The sequence below is a fragment of the Cyprinodon tularosa genome, unplaced genomic scaffold (genome assembly GCF_016077235.1).
Source record: "Cyprinodon tularosa strain WSP-4 unplaced genomic scaffold, ASM1607723v1 ctg423, whole genome shotgun sequence".
In the NCBI taxonomy this organism is placed as follows: Eukaryota; Metazoa; Chordata; class Actinopteri; order Cyprinodontiformes; family Cyprinodontidae; genus Cyprinodon; species Cyprinodon tularosa.
The window spans coordinates 154,093-174,797 of record NW_024039145.1 but is presented as its reverse complement, the minus strand read 5'-3'; the positions used below and the strand labels follow the sequence as shown (position 1 = coordinate 174,797).

The 20,705-nt window shown below is 42.6% G+C and overlaps 1 protein-coding gene across 4 annotated transcripts in view; it reads left to right on the top strand.

Annotated features, from left to right (window-relative positions):
* Positions 1–714: 714 nt before the first annotated feature.
* Positions 715–20,705, top strand: part of epha7 (eph receptor A7) — a 157,977-nt gene continuing 137,986 nt past the window's right edge. For 2 of the 4 annotated variants that reach the window (XM_038299288.1, XM_038299284.1), the window contains exons 1-3: positions 716–941; positions 2,143–2,207; positions 2,654–3,323. In XM_038299288.1, coding sequence (XP_038155216.1) covers positions 848–941; positions 2,143–2,207; positions 2,654–3,323 — 829 coding nt within the window. In that variant the 5' untranslated portion in view covers positions 716–847. Of the gene's footprint in view, positions 942–2,142; positions 2,208–2,653; positions 3,324–20,705 lie in introns of all 4 variants that reach the window. The other 2 variants (XM_038299285.1, XM_038299286.1) reach the window with 2 other exon arrangements.

Here is a 20,705-nt window from a genome sequence, read left to right as displayed (position 1 = left end):
AAAGTTTATTTTGGTAGGCAATAAAAAGTTCTACTGGATTCACTTTTTCCTGCTTCACGAAGGTAGGCAGCAGCTAGACAAAGCTATGATGGCAATTATTTTACATCCAGGTAGTACGCAGTTCTTCATATATACACACACATCATTTTCAAACAGATGGTATCGGTACCGGCTGATATTGCACAGCCCGGTATGGGGTATTGGAATTGGTGCAACACTAAAAAAATAACCATGTCTGTTGCAGCGCAGATCATGTTAGAATTTCTTTTAGTATTATGTCTTCAGTACAGGGGCCATAACAGGTGCCAGGACAGAACTACAGGGACCTGGCCCCTGTTGGCCCCTGTCTAGAACCGCCCATTATCAACCCTTTAATCTGATGACGTGCTTTGTTTTATCAACCCTTTGATCTGATGACTGGTCATTCTCTCACCACAGAGCAACAGGTTCCTCTTCATTTCCCCATTAGAAGACTGAGGACATGCGGTCCATCTTCCTGCTATGTCTACACCCCCCCCCCCCCCCCCCCCCCCCAAAAAAAAAGGTAAAAACAGAAAAGCCCCCCCTCCCAGCACACAAATGAAAAGAAAACCAACTCTCCCTGTCTATTTGCTCTCCATCTTTGTGACGCTCCCTTCATCGCGCCGCCATTGGCCGCCCCCCCTGCCTGTCTGCGTGAGCGACAGCCGCGTGCCGCTTGTCTCCTCCCCGCGGCAGGCAGCAGACACTATTTGAGCCCGGACCATCGGATCGCTATAGAGAACCGCTCCAGTGTCGTCAATGGGAAGCGCGAGAGACGGTGGCAGCAGCGCGCGTTACGCTCCAGACTGAAAGCCGCAGCCGCACCATGCTCTCCAGCTCCAGCCCCAGCGTGTGGATGACTCCGCTGCTCCTGGTGAGCTGCCTGGCCGCCAGCGGGGGGGCGCAGAGCGCCAAGGAAGGTGAGTTCCCAAACTTTGGACCGCTTTCTGCTGTCCCACGGAGCCTTCAGCAATAAACCGCCGCTTGTCTAAAAATACATCAAAAGTCGCGGATTATTTTTATTTTTTATTATTCCAACATTTCTTACTATTATTAATATAAAGGAAAGAGCGGCGATGACAGCCGGTCTACAGCGCAGGGCTGCTGTCGGTGTTTTTTTTTTTTTAACGCACGGGATAAAAACCCCGATACGTGGATTAAAAGCAAAATACCTGTTTTTTATTTTTCTTTTTTCCCCCCTGGACATTAACAGCCTGTTTGCCCTAATCTGTCTCCACTAACGAGGTAATGTGAGCGGATCGATGGGCAGACCGGCCTCGCTCGGACTGAGTGCGCCGTCCATCAGGACGCAGCTTCGGACGGATGTTTCCTCCAAAGTGACAGTCCGGCTGAAATACGGCAGGCAGCAAAATAAAGCAAAGGAAGGGGTTAAACAGGAGCCAGTCTGCTAATCGGATTAGAGATTAAATGAAGGACAATATAAAAAAAAAACCTAGAATACATTAGATTGTTTTTACCACTGTATTAAAAAAGAAAAAAAGAAAGAAAACTATAGTGTGCGGTGTGTAAAAATGATCCAGAGTGGTGCGTTTGATGGTCTGCTGCTGAGGGGAATTTAAAATGTCTATCTGCGGGATTTTTCGGAGCCCGTAAAGCGCACAGGCCGGGGCTGGTTTTTCCATCCATGCTTCTCCACAAAGCATCGATCTGACTGCTAATAATAAAGCTGCTCTGAAAGAAGTTGCTCTCCAAAAGTCGCCGCTGTTGCGCTGCGCTCCTCCCGCATCGGGGACCGGAGAAAAATCACGTCCGAATTCATCCGGTTAAATTAAACCATCAGACGCAAACTTGTTACTAATCACCTTAAAATGAAACAATTATATTCATGTCGGTTACAGACAGAATTTAATTTTGTAATTTAAGCGCGTAAATATCATCGCCGCCGGCCTTCGGACAGGCTTCCAGTGAGGAGGAAAAGTTTCCCAGCAGGCGCAGGACCTGCTGCTGCAGCAGCGGCTTTGTTGCAGGTTCCAGCCTTAAAGCAGGAATGAGGTCACAGGTAGAAATGCGCTGCAGACAAACGCTCTATCAGTGATTGGAGGCCCGCTGCCTCAAACTCAGACTAAACGCCATGTGTCTTGCTTGACTTTTCCTGTCTAGTGATTCTCCTGGACTCCAAGGCGCAGCAGACAGAGCTGGAGTGGATCTCCTATCCTCCCAATGGGGTAAGTCCACACAACCTCTGCATTGCTGACAAGCATGCTGCCCTCCGCATCTCAATCTCTTTTCTTTGCTTCCTCTGCTGTGTGATAGGAGATAATAATGCTGTAAGATCGCACAGAAATGATGCACTGAGGTTTCTGCCTCTGCTCACAAAAGGAGCAGAAGGGGGAAGAATAGGTGAGGCTGGTTTATGCCTCTGAATGTATTTGGCTCTTAGCATGCAGAGCACAAAGGCCTTAAGTGAACCAACTTGCACAAGTCTGATTAAAGCCAGCATTGAGGAACTTTTTAGATAAATAATGCAAAGACGGGCTGATAAACCAAACACAATCAGTCTTAAACGATGTGTTGGGAAGATAAGGACTCAGCATCCCACCTTCCTCCTCTCTGCAGGTCATTGTCTCCTTAGTTAGATTCCTTTTATAAATGTGTCTTATTTCTATTATAGTGGGAAGAGATCAGCGGCCTGGATGAGAACTACACACCCATCCGCACCTACCAGGTGTGTAAAGTCATGGAGCCCAATCAGAACAACTGGCTGCGGACTAACTGGATAGAGAAGGGCGATGCCCAGAGAATTTTTGTCGAGCTGAAATTCACCCTGAGGGATTGTAACAGCCTGCCTGGTGTGGTGGGCGCCTGCAAGGAGACCTTCAACCTGTATTACCAGGAGACGGACTCAGAGGTCGGCCGGGGCCTGAGGGAGAATCAGTACGTGAAAATCGACACGATCGCGGCAGACGAGAGCTTCACCCAGGGCGACCTGGGCGAGAGAAAGATGAAGCTGAACACAGAGGTGCGTATAATCGGGCCGCTGTCCAGACGGGGCTTCTACCTGGCCTTCCAGGACGTGGGGGCCTGCATCGCCCTGGTCTCCGTCAAAGTCTACTACAAGAAGTGCTGGTCGATCATCGAGAACCTGGCCACCTTCCCCGACACGGTGACGGGATCCGAGTTTTCTTCGCTGGTGGAGGTGGAGGGCAGGTGTGTGAATGACGCCGAGGAGGAGGCCGACAACTCCCCCAAGATGCACTGCAGTGCTGAAGGAGAGTGGCTCGTGCCCATTGGGAAATGTATATGCAAAGCTGGATTTCATCAGAAAGGAGACGCTTGTGAACGTAAGTAGTTGAACTTCATTCGCTCTGAGTTAGAGTTGTTATTGAAAATATCAAATTAAAAAAGCAAACTTATCTTTGTGATTTGCTTAACCTGGAGATAGTGCTGCATACTTGCATGGAAACAGGATTTCTGCTGCTCATCCGAACCTAAAGATCGAATTTATCCTAACTGACGGTGAAGCTCTTTATTTTATCAGCATGGGTCTGTTAAATAAAAAGTTGAGTTTAATTCAATTCAATTCAGTTTATTTCTATAGCGCCAATTCACATCATGTCATCTCAAGGAACTTTCCAGTTCACCAGATCATTCAGTCAGATTGATTCAGTTTTCTATCTAAGGAAAACCAGTTGATTGCATCGACTCCTTGACTCTTCAGCAATCCCTCACACTAAGCATGCTTGTAGCGACAGTGGAGAGGAAAAACTCCCTTTGAACAGGAAGAAACCTCCAGCAGAACCAGGCTCAGTGTGAGCGGCCATCTGCTGAGGCCCACTGGGGTTCAAGGAGACAGAAGCAGACATAGAAAAAGAAGCATAGAACACACAGCCAGGCAGACGAGCTCTGAGCCAGCTCCCATGTCAGAGGATGAAGAGAGCACATCCAGTTAGTCACAGTCAGAGAAACAGGACTACACTGGAAAACAGGCCGATCTCCAACATCTATAATCAAAGGTGTTGATGGCAGCAGCACAGCTGATATTTCTCTCCAGGATGGAGTCACAGCCAAACAGGAACAGACCAGATGAAGCTACTATGAGAAAAAGCAGAGAGAGCAGAACGTTAGAGATTGAACTAACAGATTCTGCAGAGATACGTCTCTAAGATTTAGCTCAGACATGTTTCTCTCCTTGCCAACTCAATCAATTCCCCAGTTAAGAGGAATCGGGGCCACCCGTCCCCCCCCGATGCAGAAATAAAAACAGTTACATTGCCGTCCACTTTAGCAGAATAATAGGGAGGGATCGGCTGCAACGATGACGTTAGAGTTGAGGATGAGTTGCCTTTTCTCTCCTAAAGCACTCATAGGATTGTTTTCAGGGGGCCACCTGACTTGAATAATAAAAATCAAAGTGGATTAGAGGGGGGTGGGGGTCACAGAACCTAAGTGGTGTGCCTCATCAGCCGAAGCCTTTTTCTTTCCTTTTTTTTTCCAAAGTGGGGAAACCTCAACCTAAGCAGCTTATAAGGAGCAGCAGGCAGTAATAAGTGAAGAGAAGTCGCCTTAGAACAAATGAGCATCCTTGACAGACGAGCTTTTCTGCCACGCTGTCATCCATTAGGGACCCCTCTGAGGGAGGTGTGCTAATGAAATATATTAGGCCATGTAATTTAGAGCAACACAGCCTGCCTCTAGTTGTGTTACGTCTCTAATGTTAGCAGGCTATCACTGATTCAGCCCCATGGAGCCGCTTCTTATTGTTCTTGTTGTTTTAATATGCATAGGATCCAGTTGTGCCCTCAGGTTTGAAACAAACAAAAAAAAATTGCTCAGAACTTCTCTCCACAGGGAGAACGCTTCAGCTCATGCAGCCACCTTTTCTCCTCGTGCCTCACTGCAGAGCCCTCACAACGGAAGCTTGTCTCCGTTAATGAATGCGTTTGTGGGCCGACGTAAGGAAGTAGCTCTAGGTGAGGCAGCAGCACGCTGAGCTGATCCCAGCTTTGCTCATATTCACGCGAATCAAACTCCAGCTTTGACAACGCACCTTTATTAGCTTTATTTCCACTGAGCCGTGAGACACTTCTGTATTAAGGGATGCTTCATCTAAATAAAAGCAGGATCACGGTGCGCCATCAGCACTTTTCAGGGGCTCCTTTCACACCAAATTGTCCATTCAGTAGTTTTCTGAAGAACAGAAACTATTTAAAGTATTTCTATCAGCTAAACAGCAGGTTCAACTGTCTGTGACTGTAAAAACAATACGCCTTGGACGCCGGACACATTTCTTTCAGTGTAGTAAAGCAGCTTTTATCTGGGTGGAGGATCCCAAAATGTTCTGAATGACTAAACTGAAAAGGTGAAATCAATATTTCTCACTAGCAGAAGCTTTTCAAGTAAACAGGCGAGTCTTCTTGGGCTTTTATTGCCCTTTTGCCTTTCCACTACATTAACCAAGGTAAAAAGAAATGACCGCTGTGCTAAAACAGCACCCAGGTAGGGAGGTAGCATTTGTTTTCAATAGTTTTCTGAATGATGCTATGCTTTTATAAAATGTTTTATTCTTACTTCTTAAAAAGAAAGCCGATCTCCAACATCTGCACAGTAAATTCCACAGTGTTAAATATGCAGTGTCAAAGTACATTGTTTCTACATAGAGTTAACTGGAGTAAAATATACACTACATTAGGGGTGGGTGTTGCCAAAGAAGTCACGATTCGATTTGAATCACGATTCACATGTCACGGTGCGATTTTATCACGATGCATCACGATACTTGAAATATTGCGATGCATTGCGATATTTTCCCTGAACACTGTAAGAAAAAGATGCAGCCCTTACCAGTGGCTGACTGGCTGAGTGTGATCTGGATAGTGTCTTCAATTGATACATAACTAAAAACAACTGAATTTATATATAGCTGTATTTATTGAAATGACTTTTGGAAGATTTACCCATGAAAACAAATACTGGACTCAAATATCACTGACGAAAAGTGCTTAGCATTTATAAAACTTAAAATATAACAAAATAAGGATAATCAGTGCCGTTTATATGGCCTTAGTGGTCCTTTAAACCAATGAAATGAAAACATTCAAATGTATATTTCCCCTTTTTCAAATTACGTGCGTCATATTAATTTCATTTTTACCTTCTTTGTTTTTAAAGCCAAAATGCATCCAAACATCTGGCGTCAACACATCCGCAGCGACATCTACTGGACTGGACGTCATTTTTGGCTGATATGCGCCAACCATTCATGTATTAAACGATTATTTCGCACACCTCTACAGTACCTAGAGTCTAATTTAACACTAATTCAGAGTGGGACCAAATGCACTCTGAAAGTGTTACTTTACCACTGCAACATTTACTGTGTACTCATATATCATCATGTATATTGGGAATATATTAGACCGATATCAAAATAATTGATATAAGCTTGAAAAAGACCTGTCAGAGACCTTAAAAGAGACCTTAAAAGGCCTGTTTTAGTGTGTTCTATGATCAAAACCTGGGCCGAGAGTAAAAGGCTCCACCTGTCATGTTGGTGCAGGTGGAGTCGGTGTGTCCTTTTGTCAGTCATGCCATTTAAGAAGCACCCCGCCAGGAGGAACAGACCTTCTTAAAACTTGTTGTGATCCACTCATTCATCACTGTCGTCAAAGAGGGACCCCTTGTCTTTGACTTGTGTCCGCCCCCTCCCCTCTTCCCTGTGTGTTTTTAACTCTTTGTGTGGCGTTGTGGTGGTAAATGTCAGTCAGTTTCTACGCCCGCTGTGTCGGTTGGGCGGCCTCCGTGGAGCGGGTGTTGAGAACAGGCCGGTTGAAGTGTTGGGGCAGCCTGCGAGGGCTTCGTTATCCGGAGAGGTGCGCGTTGTGAAAATAGCGTCCATTCATCCCCTGGTTGTGTTTAGCAGTGTCTGCTGGTCGCAGAGGAGCCACTGAGTCCGTCGGACAGAACCGGCCCTTATAGAGGCACACTTGTGTCTTTGTTTGACTCCCGGCGGAGAATGCATGGCGTCCAGTTTTGACACGTCGCTACCAGTATCTGAGAAATGATTTAACGGTTGACCCTGTCCCAAACCAGGAAGTGGCCTGTAACGACTGGAAAACAGATAAAATGCTTCTTATCTGGCAGCTATTTCTATCAGTGTATGCTAACAGGAGAATTAATGGGAGACTGCAGATGCTGGCACCATCCATCTTGACTGTCTGGGACTCCGACAGAAGTTGTTGGAGACTGATTGATGGTTGAACCCCCTAAGGGAAGGGGCCGAGCTTCGTCTCAATCAGACAGCTAACATGTAAAGAAGGGACTTGGCGGTCTAAATACCCGGCAGATCTTCAGGCATGGAGATAAAGTTTTGTTTAGCATTTCAAATGAAGGCAGGAAGCCAAAAGTCAGGGGGTCTGCATGTGTCTTGATGTTCCCTTGATTGATAAGGTGAGGATTTAATACAGCAAATGACTGCCTTCTGCAGCTCCCCCAGAGCTTAATTATGCAAATGGCAGGTGTGCGCTGAAGCCACAGGAGACCCAAATGGACCTAAATCACTCAGAATTGGAATCATTTGGTGATGGATGGGATCTTGGGCTGTCAGTGCCGGTGTGTGAAGAGGATCCCAGGGCTTTTCCTCTCTGTTGTCCTGATCTGGCAGGTAGCAGTCAAACACACAGATGGGCTTTTCTTTGCTCAGGATCCTACCTCCAATACAGTTGGCAGTGTTTTAAAATTGATTGCAAGACATTAGGCAGAGTGAAACAAAACGCCATACCCTTGAACTGAGTAATCAAATCAGAACTTAAGTCATTGATCATGTAATATGCCAACATTTGAATGGCTCCTTCCTCTAAAAATGTAAGATTTATCCTTTAGTCCAGTGGAAAAATGGAAATGTGTTTGGATCTGGACCCTTTTTTTTCTTCTTTAAGATCAATGCATTTTACATATGAAGAAAACCTGCATTATTTAAATCAGTCGTTTGGCACCTTTTCTCTTTAAAAGTTGCTGAGTCATTGTGTGGATAATTGCTTCAGGTTGAAGGGATATTATTTACGGTAAACATCTAACTTATTGACCTAAACTGTGTGTGAAATAGTACAACCATATCCCTTCTGAGGCTTATAACTCAGTTATCGTCGGTTCTTCTGTTGGAAGATGGACAAAAAAAGTCTTTCTAGTGAAAAAATAAAGTGGACTAAAGATAACTCCATCCTAGGCTTTAGATATTCAATCCTTGTCTCCAGCATCTCTCCATGTTCCTGTGTGGTTCCTTCGCTCTAATTCCTTCTCATTAGCAGACTAAACCGCTGGTACTTCCTCAGAGGAAGAGACAGCAGAATGTTTGAAAATGTGGTTTTGGCAAGCAGCGAGGAAAAGTATTTATTTTACTTTCACATCCAGCCCCCCCCCACACTGAGTGAGGAGGAGAAGCAAGGCCAGGGTGTTTCCTGGGTTATGTACACGGCTTAGTCAATGTTGGTGGGACTCGCAGTGAAGTCTGGCATCGCATGTTGAGTTATTTTTATTTTAGTTCACAATTAAAAAAGTATTTTTCTTGATAACAGTTGGATATATATAAATATATATATATATATATATAGAGTCACTAATAACATACCGCATTTGCTAGCCTAAGTAGGGTTGAATCAATCGGATTAATCGTGATGAATACATTATTGAAATATTCATCAGCTAATTTAGTAATCGATTAATCGTTAACTGGAGTATAGAGACTCTAAAATAGGCCTTTTGCTGACAGAGCAATAATTATATAAACATTTTAAAGAAAAAAATTTGTATTTAAGGTAACAAAATGTTTTCATCTGTCAATCTGCCTTAGTCGGAACTTCTTAAGTGGCAACGTTTTAATTTCACCTTGTTTAATTTCGTAAAAAAGTTCTATTTGCAAAATAATCGTTAGTTGCAGCTCTGAACCAAAGATTCCTACATCCATACTGCAGGTATTCTATTTTGCATTGGGAGAATTCACATGCTTCCTTGACTGTTTGTGTGATACGATAGGTTTGTTGCATATTTGCGACAATAGGCTTCCTGGGATCGATATTTAAGTCAAGCAGGTGTTGTGGCTGTTACTCTTCTGCTGATGGTGGATACTCTGCGGAAAAAAGAGAAAACAAAAAAAAACAACCTTTGTGTTTTGAAATTGTAAGCTTTTACCCTCGTCAACCATTTGGACCTCTGGGTCCTTGGCTAAAATATTTTTTGTATGGTCTGTCTTTAATTCATCATTGGAACTTTTTTAAACCAATCTTTAATGTCCAAAACACTTGGAACTACGAAACATTGCTCATTTCCCACCTGTTTAACCCTTTGTGAGGAATAACATGTTTACATTTGCAAATTTAAATGGACATATGGCTCCAAGTGCTGCGACTGATTATTATTGTGTTGATTAATAAATCTCTCTACAAAATAAATAAATAAAAATCAATAATTTTAATTAAAAAGGTGCTTAACAGGAGACTGTTTACAGAGTTTTGACCAGTTGAAGTTGACTATACATACTTGCACATAGACCTCTTTATCTTAAACCCAAAGTGAATGTACAGGTGCTGGTCATAAAATTAGAATATCATGAAAAAGTAGATTGATTTCAGTAATTCCATTTAAAAAGTGAAACTTGTATATTATAATCATACATTACATACAAACTCATATATTTCAGATGTTTATTTTGTTTAATTTTGATGATTACAAATGACAACAAATGAAAATCTCAAATTCATCATATCAGAAAATTAGAATATTACTGAAGACCAATAAAAACAAAGGATTTATAGAAATGTTGGCCAACTGAAAAGTATGAACATGAAAAGTATGAGCATGTACAGCACTCAGTATTTAGTTGGGCCTCCTTTGGCCTGTATTACTGCAGCAATGCGGCGTGGCATGGAGTCGATCAGTCTGTGGCACTGCTCAGGTGTTATGATAGCCCAGGTTGCTCTAATAGTGGCTTTTAGCTCTTCTGAATTGTTGGGTCTGGTGTATTGCATCTTCTTCTTCACAATACCCCATAGATTTTCTATGGGGTTAAGGTCAGGAGAGTTTGCTGGCCAATTAAGAACAGGGATACCATGGTCCTTCAACCAGGTACTGGTAGCTTTGGCACTGTGTGCAGGTGCCAAGTCCTGTTGGAAAATGAAATCTGCATCTCCAAAAAGTTGGTCAGCTGCAGGAAGCATGAAGTGCTCTAAAACTTCCTGGTATGTGGCTGCGTTGACCCTGGACCTCAGAAAACACAATGGACCAACACCAGCAGATGACATGGCACCCCAAACCATCACTGACTGTGGAAACTTTACACTGGACTTCAAGCAACGTGGATGGAGTGCCTCTCTTCTTTTCCTCCAGACTCTGGGACCTTGATTTCCAAAGGAAATGCAAAATTTACTTTCATCAGAGAACATGACTTTGGACCACTCACCAGCAGTCCAGTCCTGTTTCTCTTTAGCCCAGGCAAGACGCTTCTGACGCTGTCTGTGGTTCAAGAGTGGCTTGACACAAGGAATGCGACAGCAGAAACCCATGTCTTTCATACGTCTGTGTGTGGTGGTTCTTGAAGCACTCACTCCAGCTGCAGTCCACTCTTTGTGAATCTCCCCCACATTTTTGAATGGGTTTTGTTTCACAATCCTCTCCAGGGTGCGGTTATCTCTCTTGCTTGTACACTTTTTTCGACCACATCTTTTCCTTCCCTTCGCCTCTCTATTAATGTGCTTGGACACTGAGCTCTGTGAACAGCCAGCCTCTTTAGCGATGACCTTTTGTGTCTTGCCCTCCTTGTGCAAGGTGTCGATGGTCGTCTTTTGGACAACTGTCAAGTCAGCAGTCTTCCCCATGATTGTGTAGCCTATAGAACTAGACTGAAAGACCATTTAAAGGCTTTTGCAGGTGGTTTGAGTTAATTAGCTGATTAGAGTGTGGCACCAGGGGCCATCAATTTTGAACCTTTTCACAATATTCTAATTTTCTGATATGATGAATTTGAGATTTTCATTTGTTGTCATTTGTAATCATCAAAATTAAACAAAATAAACATCTGAAATATATGAGTTTGTATGTAATGTATGAATATAATATACAAGTTTCACTTTTTAAATGGAATTACTGAAATCAATCTACTTTTTCATGATATTCTAATTTTATGACCAGCACCTGTATTTCTTGTATTGTTTTGGCCTTTTTTCGTTTTGACAATGTTCTTTCAGTGACGTGTTTTAAAGTATTTAAACTTCTGTCTGAAACAGTTATTCTATGTTAGTTGATGATACTTTCAGTATTCAATTCATCATAATCATAACAATGAATTGCTTCAGAAGTTTCGCCCTCAAAATGATAACTTGAAAAAGACTAAATAAGGAAGTAATCAATTTGTTGTCAAGAGTTCAGAAAACCCCAGCTAGAAATACTTTTTTAAAATGTTTTGTGTGGGGACAGATAGCCGTGAAATATTGTTTTACAGGTGCTGATACTCATTACATAGATTATTAAGACATCTGTGAGAAGCTGTTTTCCATAATGTAGCCACAGGTGGACATTCCCAGAAGCTCTGAAGTTTAATAAGTACGCTGAGAACCAAATGTCTTACAACATATTCTCATTATCAGCTCGTATGAAATCGTACGAAAAGTTATGCACAGTATTTCGTACGTTTTTCCTCAAAAAACCACATCAGTGCACATGCGCAGTTAGACAGACGAAAAAAGCAGATCCGCGGACGGACGTAAAACTGGGAAAAACAGTGCAATATTCACTTCTTCATGTCTCTAACTACATTGCTTGCTGTTTTGTATCTTAGGGTCAGGGTCAGGGTTAATTGTATGTTAAATTCTATGTTATTGAATGGTGCGTAAGATGCGCATGCGCAAGGATATCTTGTCTCGAGGCAAGACGTAAAAATACGACGAAATACGACGAAAAAAACGTCAAAAACATACGAAATTATGGTGCATAACTTTTCGTACGATGTCATATGAATACACTGTCTTATGCAGTCTGATCATCTATGGTTCCTTAAAATAGATACATATTTTTCCTAGCTCCACTTTAAGTTCATTCCCTTTTATCTCATGAAAAACGTAACGATGACAGAACCCAAATGTGTCCGTTTGACATATAACTACTGATAAAGTAATCTCAACATGGAATCAGATGGCTGTTTTCGAATAAACTAAAGTTTTAGAAACATACTAATAATTTTCTAAAACTTACCACTATGAGTAAGTCATTATGATAAAAGACATCTTCAGTAGAGGCATAGAAAGAAACCTATTTAGGACTGATCAGGCCAGGCTGAAACATGTATCATGTCTAAGAAATGTGAGTAAAAAGGTGGAGCAGATGTCCAAATCAAGTCTTGACATCTATTAATTGCTGACACATGGAAGTGTTAAAGCATAGAGCTGTCTATTTTGTTTGGAAATCATGAATCATAGTGAATTATTGGCACCGTCTTACAAACGTGGGTTTCCCAACATGTCCTGGAGACGTTTTGTTAGCGCAGGATCATCCCTACTTTTATGAGCGATAGAGTCATCTAGAGAGGTTTACTGTAAAGATGTCATTGGAAATTGGAAATTCTGAATCATGCTGAACAATACGCCGTCTTTTTCTTTTGGAAACAGAAAGGCTTTGAAATGAGACTTTCTTTCTGAGACACTTTACATAAAACTCTGTTGTTTCCTTTTGTCTGACAATCATGCAAACATATCTTCATATTTACAGCTACTTGCTCCCTTTTTATCCTTCAAATAAGCCAAAGAGAATTTCCCCAAACATTGATGTAATTGCAAGAATGCTACAACTGCCAAAACAGTGGAAATATTGTGAAGACAATAGCTTAGCACTTCATTAGATATAAATGACAAATGGGTTTCTCTTTGGGTCATCACTTTCTGCCATTTTGTTTTAAAGGAAAAGTTCGGTCATATTCAGAAATCAAACTTCTGAAAGTACTTGGAATGAGATTATTATGAAAATAAGGGCATTGTTAGTTTCACTATAGCTCTGGTGAATTTCAATGGTGAAGTCCTCTGGAAATCTTCAATAATTGTTGTTGATTGCAGATGTGTCTAGTAGTTCCCATTGATTTAGCTTGGAAAGCGGGGAGAATGGCGCTAGGCTTACCGCACCGTGATGTCACTGCTGGAAGATGGCAGGAGGGAGGGGCTACTATATTTGGGCAAAAATGGCCGCTCCCAGACTCAGTTATCGCATGAAAATTATTGTTTTATTTTTTTTTATTTTTATTTTTTACTGATTAACTCTAAATTCATTTAATCACTGTGAACGTATTAGTTTTAGTTATAAATAATGATCCATTGATTATTCCTTTACAGTCTTTTGTGACTGTTTAAAAAAACTTTATGGTTTTTGTTGAGTTTAGTTATGGTTTTATTTCAATTTTTTTATTTTTCTTTGCTGTTTGGTTTCTAATCTGGCTGTCGGACTACAAATCATCCCTAAACTGAAGGCGTTTTCGAATAGCTTACAGATCTATGCATCGATAGGCAACAGGCTGAAAATGGAAGAAACGGATCACAGTTTTAAGAAGAGTGTGAAGAGAATGTTCAAATTGCAGCCAGTCTTCTGCTTTCTGCTTTGTTGGTGTTCAACCAATGTGGCGTAACTGACTTTGATGATCAGAAAAAAAAGACCTTGGTGAAAACGGCGATTGGATATGACTATTCAAAGTTTTCAGAACTATACAGAAGAAGGAGTTCCCGTCAGGCCTAATTAGAGACCCTACGCCGCGTCGCGTGAATTGAGACAATCGCAAGTAAACATTCCTCAGTCTCACACAAACAAAGCCAGATGGTCGGCTATACTTTGCACACCCCGGAAAAGGAGACCTCTGTGACTCCATGTCACATTGCGTTATTTCCAAGGTGACGCCGAGGTTCACGTGGGGCCGTGCACGAGGTCGGGGAATATTACCTTCATTTACACATGGCTGCAGACCAGTGCGGGAGCACAATGGAGGCCTGCCGGTTGTGTTTAGTAACGTGAGCACCCCGGCTGACAGGACACTGTCAAGAAGAAGATGGATGATCGCAGCAGTTGACCCCTGATCACTGGAGGAGTCACCTCTCGGGGCCCCCCTCCCCCCGCCCGCATGACAAAGGAGCCCTCCCTGCAGTGCAGAGGCTCTCATCTCCACTTGCACTAACAGGTTCAGACATCTCCATCGATCCCTGCTTTCAAACCTCTTTCACTTCTAAGCTTTTGCCCTTTTTAGCTATCCAAACTGTGGCACAGATGTCTTTTTTGTAATTGCTGGCCTGCCGGCTGCTTGAGAGGGATATGATCAGACAGGCGAACTCCATGTCACAAGACAATGGCTCCGGTGTTCTCTGTTGTGTCCCTGTGGCATGAAGGTGTTAGTGATATGTGAGGGGGGCCCTGGGTCTCGCCACCTCAAGAAGCAGCAGGGTGAGCTGTGCTCAGGGTGGAGCTGCTCCTTCGGGAGGCCTCAGACCCCTGGCTCTTTGCTTCAATCTTCCTTCAAGAGGAAAATCAATAACTTATTACATAACTGCAAGCTTTTCTCCTCCTCTAACATTCAGGCAGCTAGAAGCGGAACTTAAACTGGGTTTGGGTGCCTAAAAACAGTCTCTGTCAGAATTGAACATCTTTCTTCTAGCATGACTACTGCTGCTTAGTAATAGCACTGCTAGGGGAAACTGACCGGTCATGCAACAGTCGCTCCATTCCGGTTGCTTTAGCACTTCTGTCTGTTTGCAAGAATGCTCTGTATTTGGATCCCAGTTGGAACTTTTCGGCACGTTCTAGCCGTACATACCTGGGTTCTCTCAGGGGGTTCCTCCCATCCGGTCACAGTCCAACCATGTGGCCATAATTACCTGACTCCCAGTCAAGCCTCTTTTACAGTGATGACTTAAGGGCTGTGTGTCACAGTTCCTTGTCGCAGGTATGATGCAGATATTTTTGATTTATGCCAAATTTTGGGCTATGTTATTCCATGCCACAACGCAAGGAGGATTTTGGATTGTCTTCGGGTGCAAACCAACAGACCGTCAAACAGAGCTACAAACTGTATCCTAGGTGTGCCAGGCATTGTGGACACCACTGCAGCCAGAGTTTCTGCTATTAGGTACCAAACAGGAAATGCCTTCTTTAACTGCGACACACACGCAAATGACTGGTTTCTGAGTGTAAACCAGGCTTTAGTTTCACATTGTTCCAACACTTTCTGCTTTTTCTCATAGTAGCTTCATCTGGTCTGTTCCTGTTTGGCTGTGACTCCATCCTGGAGAGAAATATCAGCTGTGCTGCTGCCATCAACTCCTTTGTTTCTAGATGTTGGAGATCAGCTTGTTTTCCAGTGTAGTCCTGTTTCTCTGACTGTGACTAACTGGATGTGCTCTCTTCATCCTCTGGGAGCTGGCTCAGAGCTCGTCTGCCTGGCTGTGTGTTTCCTGGATGGAGCCGCCTTTTACAGTTGCTTTTTGTATCTATGCTTCTTTTTCTATGTCTGCTTCTGTCTCCTTGAACCCCAGTCAGCCTCAGCAGATGGCCGCTCACGCTGAGCCTGGTTCTGCTGGAGGTTTCTTCCTGTTCAAAAGGAGTTTTTCCTCTCTACTGTCGCTACAAGCATGCTTAGTGTGAGGGATTGGCTTTGAGTCAAAGAGTCGATGCAATCAACTGGTTTTCCTGAGATAGAAAACTTTGAATCAATCCGACTTGATGATCTGGTGAACTGTAAAGTGCTTTAAGATGACACGTGTTGTGAATTGGCTCTATAGAAATAAACTGAATTGAATTGGAGACTAGGAAGCTCTGCACCCAGTCAGAAGGGCTGATAGGCACTGGCACAATCCAGAGATAATGCCCAGTTGCTGACTGGGGACATTTTCAGCAGCGTTTTTGCTCGGGCTGCAGGGGGCTTTGGGCTTGTCAAACTTTTGGATCCTGTGCTTTCATCCCCATAATGGAGAGTTCAGTGGTGTCTTGCAGTGTCTTTTAGCACAGCTCCTTTTTTTTAAGCTATCTAATCCATTAGAGGTATCTCCGCGGCTAGCCTTAAGGGCCCTCTCTCCTGTTTTCATGCGGGTTAAATGAACTAAACAAAAGACGATTAGGCAGGGATATTTTCCATGTCACCGAGAAACCATTTGAAAAACCTCACTTGGTGCAACAGCTAAAAGGAACGAGGACCTCTTAGGAGGACAGTGTGCAGATTAGCCAGAGGGAAAGGCCTTCATTTGACTGTTTTTAATCTTGGAATGCTTTCTATTTTCCACGTCCAAATCCAAGCCATAAATCAACAGGAATGCAGAAAGAGAAGAGAGGTGTTTGAGTCTGCTTTTTGGCGTTTGGATGGATGTAAGCAGTGACTAATGCAGTTGAAGCCATCGTGTGTTGGGAGATTATGTTCCTTTCCTTCTTTTAGATTTCCTCCTTAAACACAGTAGATAGGTTTCTTTAACAGCATTTGCTTCATAATCTTCCATTCATTTGAAGTTAAGATAAAAAAATACCTTTTAGCCTGTCTCTTCTCTGAGATAATTACCTCCTGCCAGATGAAATGAAAGTGAGCAAGAATCGCCCGTAGTTTCTCAGAAGACTGAAAGAAAGCTTTAAAGAAAGAAATATGTACCTTTCTTTCAGAAAGACTTTCCGTTGTTCTGAAACTACATGGAATACAATCAACTATTTTCCTTGGTCTTTTTGGAGAGGAGAAGGGGAATTGTTTTTCTTATCTGTGATTGGTTGGAGCAGCGATCTGATCATTTCTAGGAGCTATTTTTTGATTAAGGTCACAGATGCTCACAGTTAATGATAAACAACAATTCAAAAAGAAAATGTAATATTAACATAAGCACATTCCATACAATATAAAAGGTTATTATATGTCTATATGTGGACTAAGACTGAAAAACAGTTTCAGTGTGCAGCTCAGACAGTGTCCAAACCAGAAGCAGGTCAGGCAGGGATTAAATCTGTAGTTTTCACAGGATCCAAGAATAATGAGTTTATCTGCTTAGTGCGTGTTTTTGCAAGTTGGTCATAAATATTACTGTTTAATAGTGAGATTCTCTTTTTTTGTATTACTTTTTATTGTAAAGCATATAGAACTTTGGGTCTGTATGTGTAATGTATAGGTTTATATTAGAGCTAGGTATCCATTCAAATTTTAAGCATTGATTTGATTCTGATTCCCAAGTTTTAGAATCGCTTATTTTTTATCTGAACCAACACTGTCAGTTCTCAAATAAAAAACAGTTATTTAGCTTATCTGGACTACATCCTTGTGTTCAGTAGTAGCCATTTAAAATGTCCCCACGTTCCTTGATGGGTCCTGGGTTGGTCCTTGGCTGGTCATGGTTGGACATTGGCTGGTCTTAGTTGGTCCTTTGCTGGTCTTAGTTGGACCTTGACTGGTCCTTGGTTGGCCCTTCGTTGGTCCTAAGCTGGTCCTTGGTTGGCCCTTCGTTGGTCCTAAGCTGGTCCTTGGTTGGGCCTTTGTTGGCCCTTCATTGGTCCTTGGCTGGTCCTTCGTTGGAGCTTGGCTGGTCCTTGGTTGGCCCTTAGTTGGTCATTAGCTGGTCTTTGGTTGGCCCTTCATTGGTCATTGGCTGGTCCTTGGCTGGTCCTTGGTTGGTCCTTCGTTGGTCCTTGGCTGCTCCTTGGTTGGCCCTTCATTGGTCCTTGGCTGGTCCTTGGTTGGCCCTATGTTGGTCCTTGGCTGGTCCTTGGTTGGAGCTTGGCTGGTCCTTGGTTGGAGCTTGGCTGGACCTTGGTTGGCCCTTCATTGGTCCTTGGCTAGTCCTTGGTTGGCCCTTCATTGGTCCTTGGCTGGTCCTTGCTTGGCCATATGTTGGTCCTTGGCTGGTCCTTAGTTGGACCTCGGCTGGTCCTTGGTTGGCCCTTGGATGGGCCTGGGTTGGCCCTTGGATGGGCCTTGACTGGTCCTCGGCTGGTCCTTGTTTGGACCTTAGCTGGTCCTTGGCTGGTCCTTAGTTGGACCTTGGTTGGCCCTTGGCTGGTCCTCGGCTGGTCCTTGGTTGGTCCTTGGTTGGTCCTTGGCTGCTCCTTGGTTGGCCCTTCATTGGTCCTTGGCTGGTCCTTGGTTGGCCCTATGTTGGTCCTTGGCTGGTCCTTGGTTGGAGCTTGGCTGGTCCTTGGTTGGAGCTTGGCTGGACCTTGGTTGCCCCTTCATTGGTCCTTGGCTAGTCCTTGGTTGGCCCTTCATTGGTCCTTGGCTGGTCCTTGCTTGGCCATATGTTGGTCCTTGGCTGGTCCTTAGTTGGACCTTGGCTGGTCCTTGGTTGGCCCTTGGATGGGCCTTGACTGGTCCTCGGCTGGTCCTTGTTTGGACCTTAGCTGGTCCTCGGCTGGTCCTTGTTTGGACCCTGGCTGGTTCTTGGCTGGTCCTTGGTTGGACCTTAGCTGGTTCTTGGCTGGTCCTTGGTTGGACCTTAGCTGGTCCTTGATTGGTCCTTGGCTGGTTCTTGACTGGTCCCCTACAATTCCTTTTTAAACATCAATCTTTGTACCAAAATATTCTTTCTGTCATGATTTTTGGACATTAAGATCTAAAGAGAAGCATTGTCTCCTGGTCAGACCCTGTGATTCAGTGAAAGGGTGGAGTTGGCTGACGTTTGAATGGGAAGGGAAATATTGAATGGCTGTAGTTATGAAACAATGATTGTAGATTTGGATCAACATTCATCAGCAAATTAATAAAGTAATGATAGCAGATAGTTGCTGTAGGGATAGTGGGAATTGCACTATTGGTGGTGAGAGTTTGAACTCTTGTAGATTTGGTGGTTTTATTTGAAAGAATAAATATTGTACTAGCTGAGTTTTGCTTACCTATTATTGACCTTATTGTATAATTAAAATAAGTAAACTCAGTGCTAAACCATTATGTTTCGGAGAACAGGTGAGAATAAAAGTGTTTACTACTTCTCATTTCTTTTCTTTGTAAATTAAAATAGTAATGTTTTTGTTTGAGTTGTAGAATTCTTCCTTTTTCCTTTAGTTAAAAAGGTAAGATTAAAATATCCAGACTAAAAAATCCTTAGAGCAGAGATCACATGAAGGGAACCTTTGAAATAAGGTCAAACTGCTGCTCATTTGCAGGAGTTATTGTGCTAGTTTTACCCAAACCGTGGCAGAATTAGCTTAATTTTAGTATAGCTTCATCAGAGTGCGGCTGTGATCTATGCATCCGAGCAGACCCTTCCTTTGGGTTTTCCCTTCTTAGAGGGCAAAGCTTCATGTCCTCCAATGCAGTGTAAGGGAATGCTAATCTTCTCATTGTTTCTCACAGAAAGCTACTTATCTCCTGCTAAGCACAGGTACCTCGGATGAATGGCCCGGTTGTGTGGACGTGTGGAGCCTGGCAGCAGTCAGACAGAGCCGTTCCAGGCATGCATAGCGTTGGGGAGAGGATCCAACATAATGTCAAATCCGAGTCTTAAAGCGTTCTTTACAAGTTTCACTGCTTCTTTTCATCCTGCTTATGTCTCACGGTCGCTTTGCCCTCGCTTTCCAAGGCTGAGGGGAGACGTGCTTGATCTCTGGAATGATGTTTATTAGAAAATGTTGGACTTGTTGCAGAGTTACTGGACTTAATTTGATTTTTATGAGCCACTGATATACGTGGTTTGGACACTGAGCACCTAAAGGATTGTATCTAATGATGCAAACAATTTGGCTCCTAAAGATACATTTATTCAGTGAAACAATCCCAAAGTAGTGTGTTAATGATGTTTAAAACCTCAGCAAGTGTTTATAGTTACATTTTAGATTTAACTTCTGAATAAAACTTGAAACTGACATAAGATCTGTAGATGAGGGTGATGGCCACAAGCCTTCCAACCTGAAAGGCTTGTAGCTCATCATTGAGGATGACAGTTTAGTAGAAAAATGCAAAATTAATAAATCTGCTCCTTTGATAAGGATTGGGTTGCTGCAATACCAAAAATGAGTTTTTTATTGATTATCGAGACGATCAAAAGTCTGATAGAGCTACTGTAGCATCGGATGTTGGATTTATTGCCTGAAAGGAGATTTTAAACATAGAAACCAATCACAGGCAGCAGTAGGGACGAGATCAACGGGACCCTACTTCTACTAGTCTTTGTTTCTTCTACATTTGTTTTCTATTTTTCTAAAAACCCGAGCTCATAAAACAAAATCCCACAAAATCTCATTTATTTATTTATTCTTTTAGTACCAAAGGAACCAATAAAAGACATGTCAGCATTATAACTTTTTGTTAACAGTAATATTTTACCTCCAGCCAGCTTTGAGTTATAAATGGAGACCCATTGCCCTCTAACGACCAAATAAAACTTTAGAAAAAAAAATGTATTCTAGTTTCTTTAGAAAACTTTAATCAATTGTTACTCCTTGGGGATATAAAATTAAAAAGGAACCTTGCTTATATATTATATTTATTTGCATCTTTCTTTTAACTAATAACAATAAAAAAGACTGACAAAGAAAAAAAAAAATATCTTTAAGCTTCATATTTTTGGGAGAAAGTTTTTCTTTTTACAAGTTTAACTCTTCCTGGCCCTAAAATAGTGAACCTACCTCTGGTTCTGTGCGGTTTGCCGGTATTCTGTCAGATGAGCATATAGTCAATAGTCAATACCCGTTTACCCCTTTTAGTTTATCACTTTAGTTTATCAGTTTAGTTTATCAATTTAGTTTATCAATTT